At 43.7% G+C, this 11,376-nt stretch overlaps 1 protein-coding gene across 1 annotated transcript in view; it reads right to left on the reverse strand.

The window, feature by feature from the left end:
* Positions 1-1,838: 1,838 nt before the first annotated feature.
* Positions 1,839-11,376, reverse strand: part of csmd2 (CUB and Sushi multiple domains 2) — a 275,160-nt gene continuing 265,622 nt past the window's right edge. Inside the window, exons 62-71 of the mRNA XM_036555086.1 lie at positions 10,969-11,042; positions 10,671-10,782; positions 10,135-10,314; positions 8,817-8,876; positions 8,301-8,462; positions 7,373-7,485; positions 5,782-5,869; positions 3,796-3,934; positions 3,205-3,388; positions 1,839-1,939 (exon numbers count right to left, since the gene is read on the reverse strand). Of these exons, the coding sequence (XP_036410979.1) occupies positions 3,229-3,388; positions 3,796-3,934; positions 5,782-5,869; positions 7,373-7,485; positions 8,301-8,462; positions 8,817-8,876; positions 10,135-10,314; positions 10,671-10,782; positions 10,969-11,042 (1,088 nt within the window). The 3' untranslated portion in view covers positions 1,839-1,939; positions 3,205-3,228. The remainder of the gene's footprint in view (positions 1,940-3,204; positions 3,389-3,795; positions 3,935-5,781; positions 5,870-7,372; positions 7,486-8,300; positions 8,463-8,816; positions 8,877-10,134; positions 10,315-10,670; positions 10,783-10,968; positions 11,043-11,376) is intronic.

The following is an 11,376-nucleotide window of genomic DNA, read 5'->3' on the forward strand; positions in this document are numbered from 1 at the left end:
TGCGCATGGAAAGAAACACTGCTCCACCGCAGCCTTCTACCTAGTTCCCCAAACCCTCTTTTCGGACATGTTTTTTGATCACCATAACATTTGATAGACTCGCTCTGTACGCATGTACGCGTGAAGAAGACCCTTGTGGAAAGCCAACAGCAGCGAGTGGTATCGCGCAAGAAATTGTCTCGTCCGCCTTTACAAATACAGACAGACACTCGTCGCCTCTATCGCCGGCATCAGCGTCCATGGGACACGGAGACAATGACTAGACTTCTGTTCCTTGAGGGAGAGCCTTCAGCAGTGCCTCTCACACATTAGACTTAATCTTTAGGGGGTTTGGAGTTCAGGGCCATGGTTGCACCCTACAAAAAAGGATGTAACAAGTGAATCTTCCTCAATCTCCGGATGTGAACACTGTCCAGTCCACTATAAAACCGGAGGAAATACTCAGGGATAAGTCCCGGCTTCGTCGCTGTACTTGAAAGATGAGACACTGAGACATTTAAAAATGTCTGTTAATTCCCACAACTGGCCCATAAATTCCATCAGCTGAGGAAGCCGTGAAGAATCAAGCCGGGCGCTATTTGTAAGCCCCAAACAGCCATCTTACAGGTCCGCTGTCCTTTGGGGTAATGCTCCACTGGAATCTCTAATCGCCGAGACCCAAATGCAGTCGTGAGGGAAAAGTCAATGTCACTCTGTTGTTGAGACATTATCCAAATCCTATGGTTGAGTAAGAAGATCTACACAACTCTACATTTGTGAGAAGTATTTGAGGACTTAAATGGTCGGGGGAAAAATGTCTGAGGTTGGATTTTTCTGCTGATTCATCCTGCATTCTTTTTGTGGAGGAAATACAATGCCTCCATTTTCCGATTAGCATTTGGCTTCAAACAATTGTTCAATATTATTTTAATCAAAACACAGACACACTCTCTCTCACACACATACACAAACACAAACATACACACCTTCCATCATCAAACACCGGATCATCATATCCTTAATAAGATCTCTAGTGGATCCTCCAACTCTGACCTCCACTCTTTCAAACCATTTTCTTTGTTGTTAGATATTGGCCAGTGATTGCACAGTGCCTCCTTCAGAAACAAAAATATGTGATAAAAGAATGCACAACTTTTCAGAAGTTGAAATCCTTTTCCATTTCATTCCACAGGGGGACAGCACTATGTAGCTTCTGGTGAGATCATTTTGGAGAAATCAATATCATATCACCACTGAAAAAAGTGAGACAAAGAAAACAAAACCAAAAAAAAAACAATCATCATCTCAGGTTATCTCAGAAAGGGAATCCGAGACGCTACATGTGTAAAAAAGCCAACGTTAACTTCCTGTGGTTCAAAAAACAACAAAGTGTCAGATGCTCTGAGGAAGTTCCTTCCACGTGGAGTTGGCTCTGCTGAGCAGAGAGAGGGCTCGAATGGCAGAAGCAGGGGAAAAAGTATGAGGCCGCTTCTTACCGCAGCCTGAAGAACGTCCCTCTCATTTGGTGTTCAAGGACAAAGACCTTCCCAGTGTTCATCCACCATGCTGCAATTTTCAGGAAGCTCACCCTCCAAAAATATCAACTCCTACTACAAAAAAATAAAAATCCTCCTTTAATCCTCTTTATATTGTATTGTCTCAGTTGTCTTTTTTTAACTTCTCTAGTGTTTTTGTAGCAAGCTGTTGCTTCAAAAAGGAGTTGTTTTTTTTTTTTTTTTACCAGTTCTCCTTTTTTGTCCCTCATCACAGCCCAGTCCTTAGACCCATCCTCTTGCAGAGACACACTTGTAAGGAAGTGGGTTTCCACTGGTGGTAGACTAACCATGGCAAGCAGCAGGACGCGGGGGAGGGAGGGGAGGAGGGCATTTTCGTAAGAAGGCTTTTTGACGTGATTGGACAGCTTCCGCTTCTTGAGTCAGTGAAGCAAACGGACAGGAACCTGAGAGGAACAGACAAGTGGAGTGTAATTAGAAAGTAAAATAATTAGGAAGCCCTCTTAGTGAAATTGAGCTACCACAAAATCTCAAAGATTAATCTGACAGCGTGCGATTCGGTAGTACAGCTAGTTGTTGTTCGTACCCATCCCTGCAACTGAGAAGCCAGAACAGTTCAAATAAATCTGTAACAGTGTTATGTAGGACTCAGTAATTAACTATAAGCAAAAGTAAAACACATAGGTTTACACCATAATTAGTGTTATTATCATTTGCTAACATTAACATGTAGTACATGTTAATAACATTGTCAATATTGTCAATAACACATTAATAACATTAATGAGTTTTCAGGGCCTGTTTAAAGAAGATACTATTCATCAATCTATCACTTTTGCTTCTCATCAAACATCAAAAACCTCTAAAGACTGTTGTTTTTCTGTGCCTGTCCTAAAGTCATTTGCAGTGGTTTATGATAGCTGCTATTAGAAAGGTACTACAATACATCTGATCCTGTTTAAATAATGTTAGTTGAGTTAAGTGATTTTAAGACAAAATGTTTAAAAAATCTCATTTACATGTCAACAAAAGAGAAGAAAAGAGATCACATAAAACAGAGTCCACTGGGAAATAATTTATGACATTATTAACAAAGAATAACATGCAAACATTATCAATTGTCCCATTCTGCTACTGGCAGACTTTTTATAGCACCTTAGTGACTTGGCATTACTGGCAGAGACGGCGCTAAAATAAATTTATAGACACAAGAAATACAGCAAAAATCCAATTACAAGCAACTTTCACCAGAGTTCATAAGTCTGCAGTTTATATTCCACACCCTTCAGAAAATCCTTGGGAAATGCTCTAAAATATTTAGTTAAAAATAGGATTTTCACAATCCCTTTCCCCCTGATTCAGCAGTTAGTTTTTTTTTTTTTTCCAGTCTGTCCTGGGGCAGAAAGGAGGGTGATAAAGTCAGATTTAGCCTCTCTGTTCTCAACCTTGTTTCCCACCAAAAGTTGGGGGGGGGGGGGGGGGGTGACTCAGTTTTTCGGAAAACTCGAAAATGGGACCGAAAAGCAATTCAAAAAAACAAACAAAAAAAGAAAGCACAGACATAAAATAATTAGGATTCGGATCACACAGAATGGCTACACAGTCATGGAAAAGGACACATTTGAAAGCTGCTTCAATAATTCTCATGCAACAAAGGCACACAGGAATGACATCCTCGAGGATGAGGTCTGTCAACTGCCTAGGGGCTCACCTGGGGCTGGGGGGAGGGCAGGTGCTATACCGCAGTACACACTGTGCTGATGGTAAACTCTGTCTCGTTGGCCATGATGTCTGTGGGCTGGATGTTCCGATCATACATGGGGTTCTCGAAAGTGGCCCTACCGTTGGTGTTCTCGTGGCCCGCGTAGCCATTGAAGGGAACTTTGGGTCTTCTCCTGGAGATAAGGAACAGCGATGTATCAGCCTTTCACAAATGCAGAACGTAAGACCGTAAAACATACTCCAAAACCCCAGGAACCGTCAGCATTAGGATATGGTGAGCATGGACTCTGTGGTCGCCATATTTGTCCTTCTCAACCAAGGAATTTGCATGGACTCCTGCAATCCAAAAAAACGCTTCATTTTTGCCATTATAGTCTTTCTTTCTTGCACGATAGGCAATATTCACCTTTATTTTGTTTGTAAAATATATATTTTTTTTTAAAGATATAAAATACATGATGAAATATGTTATATATAGTAAAAATATATTTTTTAAAACATTAAATATTTTTTAAAAAATTGTATTTATTTTAGATTTTTATATTTTATACACATATATTTAATGATAATACCATATTACCTGTGTTTGTAGAGGTACAGTGCGAATCCTGCAATGATCATGGCTATGAAAGGCACTAGAATGGCTGCAGCCACTGAGCTGCTATTGGATGCAAAGTTGTAGCCGGGGTTTTCTCTGTTCGGGTCCAGACTCTCTGTGTCTGAGAAAACAAGGAGTTAAAACATGTCCAGCAAATGTCCTCGGCACTGTCTGGCGAACACCTTTACCCTGACTCCTGAAAGAACAGAGTCCAAATTCACAGTAAAGAGCTCCTCTATTTAATGGTTACTGCATTAGGAACAGTTAATTCGATGTAAATTGACTTTGACTGAAGGATCAATTGTGGAGGATCAGTAGGCTTGGAAACAAGAATTTCTACCACACTAATTACCCTCCCTTGAAAGAATTTGCAGTGAATTTAGCATGCCTTTTCACACTACAACAAATGTTCCTTCACAGTACAATGTACAGCTAGCACCAGCAGACCACTGCAACAGTTCTTGCTATACCCCACCATTCCACTATTGTCTATACAGCCCAGACAGAAGACCTGTTATATACATTTGTGTCTCCCTTTGTCCTAGGTGCCAAACTCCATTAGCCCAAAGACGACTTTAAACGACTGACATGGCAGTTTGAATTCCAGTTTCAATTTTGGGAAGGGACTGCATTTCTCTCGTCAGTTAGAGAGACGACAGTGCACCTGTTCGCCAGACAATGCCAAAAAAAAAAAAAACTTGAATAAAGTCAAAGCTACAAGCTATAATAAATTCAATTAACTGGCTTCATAACGGTAGCAAATCAATCCCCCTTTCCAACCCCCACCCCCCTGTGCTCCTCTTTATTAATAAATCTGCTGTTTGCACAATCTGTCTGAGGTTCCTGGGAGGAACGGGCGTGCATCTGCCGTTTAGTGAAACAACATGCCTATTTGATTACCGCAGCTCTGCCCAAAAACATCCTCGGCTCGCCACCCTGGAGCAAAACCCGTTTTTTACCACAACATCTACTTTGCCTATCTTCAGCACAGGAGACTGACCAACGCCAGAGACACGACAGAGGGGTAAAAAAGAGGAGGTCACATGGTTGAGATGGCTAGATTTCCGCTTTCTGTTTTCAGGTGATTTCATGCCAGGAGTCAGGTAACTCCGTGCTTCGGTGTGTATTTTTTTGAGAGATAGCACCTAAAGTCCTTCGTTTCATTAGTACCTTGATGGTAATCATCACCGTAATCAGCGCTGACAACATCTTAACCATCATAGTCATGTTCGTAATTACTTCTGCCTCAGGCTGTAACATTATCGATTATAATAACTACAATGGTTAAGATACCTTTTTTCACTTAGTGCTGCAAATTTGATAATGTATCCACAGCACAGAGTTTGTATTTGGTAGTTTGGTACTGCTCTCTCCATTTCTCTCTCTTCTCTCTCCTCTCTCTCTCTCTCTTCTCTCTCCTCTCTCTCTCTCTCTCTTCTCTCTCTCTCTCTCTTCTCTCTCTCTCTCTCTCTCTCGCTCTCGCTCTCGCTCTCTCTCTCTCGCTCTCTCTCTCTCTCTCTATTCCAATCTCTATGGATGAACTTGTCAAGTAGCAGGCAGCTGCTGTCTGGTCCTCTCTAAAACTGACAGATGAGAAAGGAGTAGTTTTAGCTCTAGAGGTGAAGTCATCAAACCCGTTCACAATAACATCTGTTCTGCATGCATGAGGAATACAACCCCTCTGCCGGAAGCTTTCAGCTCCAAGCAGCGAATCCAGCGCATAAGAAATGAACACACATCTAAAGATCAGCTTACACCAGCTGAAAAAGTAGGACAAGATCAGAAAATCAAACATGAACATGAACCCGTATGTTCAGTCGTACGCTAAAGGAAAGGTAGACGAAGACCTGTTTATTGCGATCTAGCTCTTATTTTGGCAATCATAAGGCCAAATTTCTACTGCAGAACACCTACAGGGAATACATTGTGACAAGTGGCATTGCTTAATGTAGAACACAATATACTTGCCTAGCCTCTGAAGACCAAATTGCCCAAATCCTTTCCCTCGGACGAATCCTTGATACACAAAGGAATTGGTTGAAGCCATGTATGACACCTGTGAAGCACAAATACGAAGCACCCCTTATAAATTGCGTACTACTAATTACTAACCAAGATTCAGAAAGAAATAGAGAAATGATAAAATTCCTTGTTTCAATATTTACTCTTATTATAATGGCAACAAGCTTCAATTAAGTACAAAATAATTGGACTTTGAAAACAGGTATACAGTAATTACCAGTACAAAACATTAGCTGTTTATATGTTTGCTATTAGTAAACAACACGTAAAAATTGTAAGAAATGATATTTATAAATATTTATGTGCGTAATTAATGAGCATATATGCTTAACAGAAATGAACAATACATCAATGTTCCATAAAACAAAACATCTTCTGTGCATATATGCTAGCTTTTAATGACCAAAACATCAAAGTCCCACAGAATAAAGATATTTCTGTGTATATAGGCTCAGCAGTAATCAACAGTAATCAACTGGCTCTCGCTCAATGTGAAGACTGACAATCAGCAATGCCAGCATGTGTAACATCTGGAGAAATATATATATACAAAAAGATTAATTATAATATCAGCATATAGGGTGCAGTGTAATTTTAGGGAGCATTTTTGCATGGACATGGATCTTGTACAACAGCAAATACAGCATAATTGTTGATCTGAGTCAACTTTGAACTGAAATGCGGAAATAACAGTATTTGACAAGGGGAGATGGTGGTGCTGCAATTATAACATTGATCTTAAAGGCAGTACATTTTCTTCCGCACACAGACAAACACGAGCGTGCACTCTCCCGTCACCTCGCGACCCACGTGAATTTTAATTACAGCATCACACCTGCTCCTCCTGACATGCTCAGTGAGAGATGTCAGGCACTGATTACCAGGCACTGATTTACTTGACATTTTAATTAAATGGACTTTTTTTTTTCCCCTGGGCTTTCATATCAACCGCTCTCATACTGAGAGGCAGTGTTTTGTGAGTGGGAAGGCGAAAGAACCTGTACCCAGATCAGCACTTTTTCGGTGGGTCCGCTGGTCAGGGGCCAGACCCACAGGCTGCCTGCAGAGGTCTTTATAATCCCATTCGGACAGCGCAGACATGCACTGCTAAAGCTGGCTGTTTATCACAGCAGTGCACAGGGGTGCAAATGCAGTATCTCACCACTTCATCTTAAACGGTGCCCTTATACTTGGTCCATTTTAGCATTTAATGGATTTATTTGTTTGTCTGATTGATGTATGATTTGTCTGACTGATTTAGCTATCTCTACATGTATTGATTTTATAATGGAGCAGAAAGTGTAAAGCAATCTACTGTAGTAGGGCAAATGGTAGCAATACTCCAGTTGGTGTATGAATGCAACTTTTCTTTTTCTGAAAAGTCTAATATGAAAGACATTCTCCACAGCGTGTGTGTGTGTGTGTGTGTGTGCCTGCGTGTATGCATGCATGTATGTGTGCATGTATGTTGGTATGTGTGTGCGTATGCATGCATGCATGCTGGTGTGTGTGTGTGCGGGCCCCTGTTCTCACTTACATGCCCGTCCAGTGCCCAGTTGTCACTTTTGAACTTGTTGACGAAGATCTCGACCGGCCCTCGGATCTGGTGCACCTGCAGCAGAAGGTGGGCCTCCTCCTTCTTATAGATCCCTGGAGGAGGAGCACGGAGAAACCGGATCAGAACCAGAGAATCCCCTGCTTAAGTAACAGCTTACAGGGATGAATAAAAGTCCTAAAAGATGGGAAAACTGCAGCTCTTAACCTGACCTAAACTCCGAAGATGCATTGCTGCTATGCTAACAGCTATGCTAACTGGAGTGACATTGTCTAGCTGTGCATTGCAAGACAGCACGCATTCACCCCTTGACAGGTCAGTGGGTGGATGGATGCGGGATATAAAGCATTTCACACGGATCTTCTGGCACAAGCAAAGGAAACAATCCATTCATTAATTATTATTCATAATGGATTATGCAAGGGATACACTACAGCAGGAAGATTAGTGCTGGTGTATGAAAACACAGCACTGCAGGGGGGGTGTGACTCAGCCCAAGCCGAAGTAATGACACCAAGGCATCTGACAAAGTGTTTGTGGCATGGCAGTCAATTTTGATTAGCAGATGTATTTCAGTGCGGTTTGTCTCAGTAGTGGTGACAAATGAACTACCTAATATTTGCTGCATTAGCTAATATTTGGTGTATAAGATAGCAGACATGGCTGAGGTAAGATACTCCTGAAAACTGAGTTTAGTGAAAAGCCAAATGTGTATAATATTAGTGTAAGTGAGGTAAAGTTTCTTTCTTTTTTATTTAGATAAGACTTCAGTGCCCTTAAGACTTCAGTGCCCTTAAAACCTGTTAGCTGTCATGCTGCAAAAGCAATAATGTTGGCAACTTAAGTCGCGTTTCAGGTGAAAGCCATTGGGTGGGGGACTAAGGATAAGGGCAGGATTAAAGAGGCGCACCAGCCAGTTTGAGCTCCACGCCGCTGTGGTCGATGAGTGTTCCGTTGACGCGGTTAGTGAAGGGCTCGAAGGACGTGACGCTCAACATGGCCGGCTGCTTCTTCCCCAGGTACTCGTACGAGCCCCGCCACAGAGAGTTCTTCACGAAGACCCCGCCTGGCACTGAGAAACGGAGACAGACAGAGAGAGAGACGCAGAGGCAGAGGGATGGAGAAGAGAAGGGGTAAGAAAGAGTGAGGGGAAAAAAAGAGGGAGACAGGAGCGGGGGAGAGAGAGAGAAAGAGTCACGGAGGAGAGAAAAACATGCAAACAAATATTCTTGTTACCATTACTGCATTCTTAATCATGTGACAAGACCATACCGCATGGCTCAGTAGGAGACATGTATCATTTACAAAAGGAATAGTTGTAGATTTCAGCATAAATGTCAGGCAGTTGGAAGTGGTTTGTGAGCTTAATTTGTGAGCTCTTGTGTGAGTTCTGCCTTTCTTCCTCAGGTATATGAGGTGAATTTACCTGGGAGCTTAGCGTTGGGTAGCTCCTGCACGGTCCCAATGGTTTTCGGTCTGTTATCAGCTGAAATGATAACAGTAAAGTAATAATCAGGAAACACTTCCTCCTCCACAAATAATCCCCGGGCCCTCTCCGCCCCCCCAGGCTGACAATGACGGAGAGTGACTCCCGCTGACAAACCGTCCTATCCAGGAGCCCAGTGGGTCTGCGATTTATCAGTGCTGGTTGTGTTGTATGGGGGAGCCTCTCAAACAATGTAGTAAAACACACACTCACACACACATACACGCACGGACACAAAAACACACTTCTCTCAGACACATGCATGCGTACGCACATGCATGCACACGCGCCTGCAGACACACACACACACACACACACACACACACAAAAATACACATTACTCTCAGACATACCCTTTCTCCCTCACACACAGGCGCGCACACACACACACATGCATGCGCACACACACATTCATTCTCTCTCTCTCTCTCTCTCTCTCTCTATGTCCCTCTTTCATGCACACACACACACTCACACTCACTCTCACACACACTCCGGTGCGCAGGGCAGTTTTATTAACTGTTGTGGCGGTGAGCTGACACTATGTCATTGGTAGAACTCCCGCAGGCACCGTTAATATCCCGTTCCTGCGAAGGTCTGCAGTCTTTTCCTTATGTTGCTTTTTATGGCTTGTTTTAAAAAACTTACCTTTGCAATATTTCAGTGAGGCTTGGCATCAACCCTTGGCAGACTTTACTTTTAGTTTTTTTTTTTTTTTTTAAATTACTGAATGCACATGGACCAAGCATGGCAGCTGGCCTATATTATTATTATTTTACCAATATGTCAATTACTGTAAATCTGAGCCGCTTAGCTTTGCAAAAGCTTTGTGTAACCTATGATTTCAGAATACAGTAGGGCTGTGTGGCCATGACTGCAGTAGCAGCGGGCATTGTTATATTCCCACTGCTTCACTGTGTGCTGTCTGTCCAATTTGAAATGCTTTGACTCAACACTCAACAGCTACCCAGAAGGGCAGGCAATTTAATAAGTTACATTTTTTTTTTGTGTATCGTGTACCGTTTTATGACTTGTTTAATCTGATTACTCTTTATATGCCATGTGACTTATTCAGAGGTGACACGCAGAGAGAGGTTGCGCTGCGTGGTTACATCACGCCATCTTGAGTAAAGGGTAATTCGACACTACAAGGATGGCTAAGGGCTAGACGCAGGGGGTAATGTAATAATGTAATAACAGGGTGCCCTGACTGTAAGAGGTGCTTGGCGTTTGAGGCGGTGGGAGACGCCAAGGGTACCTGCGCACAGCGGCGGCTTCCCGGTCCAGCTCCCGTCGGCCCGGCAGGTGCGGTGCTCGGACCCGCCCGCCAGGTAGAACCCAGGCTGGCAGGAGTAGATGAGGGTGTAGCCCAGGGAGGGCAGCTCGATGGCACTCACATCCGCCTGCGGGGGGAGCTCTGGCTGGCTGCAGTGGTGTGCTGTGGGTGACAGGGGGAGGGAGTGAGACCGACTGCCACCACGGTCACACACACACACACACAGACACACACACGCACACACTCACGCATGCACACACGCACACACGCACACACACACACGCACGCACGCACACACACACGCATGCACACACGCACACACAAGCACATGCACACACACACACACACACGCATGCACGCACGCACACACACACGCATGCACACACGCACACACAAGCACATGCACACACACACACACACACACACACACACACACACACACACACACACACCCAGTAGCAGTAGGAGGAAAAAGAAAAGAAAGAAAGGAAGAGAATGAAAAGTGAGGTGCTGCTCACCTATGCACTCGGGCTGCATGCCGCTCCAGGTGAGGTTGGGCAGACAGGTGCGGGAGATGGAGCCCTGGAGCAGGTAGCCTTTCCTACAGCTGAAGAAGAGTGTGCTGCCAATCTGCGGAGACAGGGCGGTCACCTTCAGAGCTGATACATACACCCCTACACCTTCATCAGCATGCAAGCGTATGCCTGCACACTCTCACACACACACACACACACACACAAGCTTACACCTCAGTACACATTAGTATGCATGTACTAAAAACACACACCACGCAGACGTACACACTCGTATCCATACCTGGTAACCCTGAGTGTTGTTCTGCTGTCCGAACACAGGGACTCCTGGATCCACACAGCTGGTGTGACTGGGGTCTGAAACACAGACACATCCAGTCAGCTCCACCACAAGGCACACTGGCGCAACACCACAGAGCCTGATGTGCTACCGGCCCCTCTTCTGACCGCCGTTTCCATTACAACTGTGTATTAAAATAACTTATCGTTCAGGACTTCATGAAATTATAGCACCCATAAAGCAGAAATCAAATCACCCCCCTAAAAACCAGCGAGACCTCATTATCAGACTCCGCCAGACTCCCCCTCTCTGTGTAGCCACTGCTGCAGTGTACACAATATATTCACATGCAATATAAATCACACTGTACACTGCCCATAATTCACCTGGTGGTGAGGACTTACTGGCACC

The sequence above is a fragment of the Megalops cyprinoides genome, chromosome 21 (assembly GCF_013368585.1).
Source record: "Megalops cyprinoides isolate fMegCyp1 chromosome 21, fMegCyp1.pri, whole genome shotgun sequence".
Taxonomy (NCBI): domain Eukaryota; kingdom Metazoa; phylum Chordata; class Actinopteri; order Elopiformes; family Megalopidae; genus Megalops; species Megalops cyprinoides.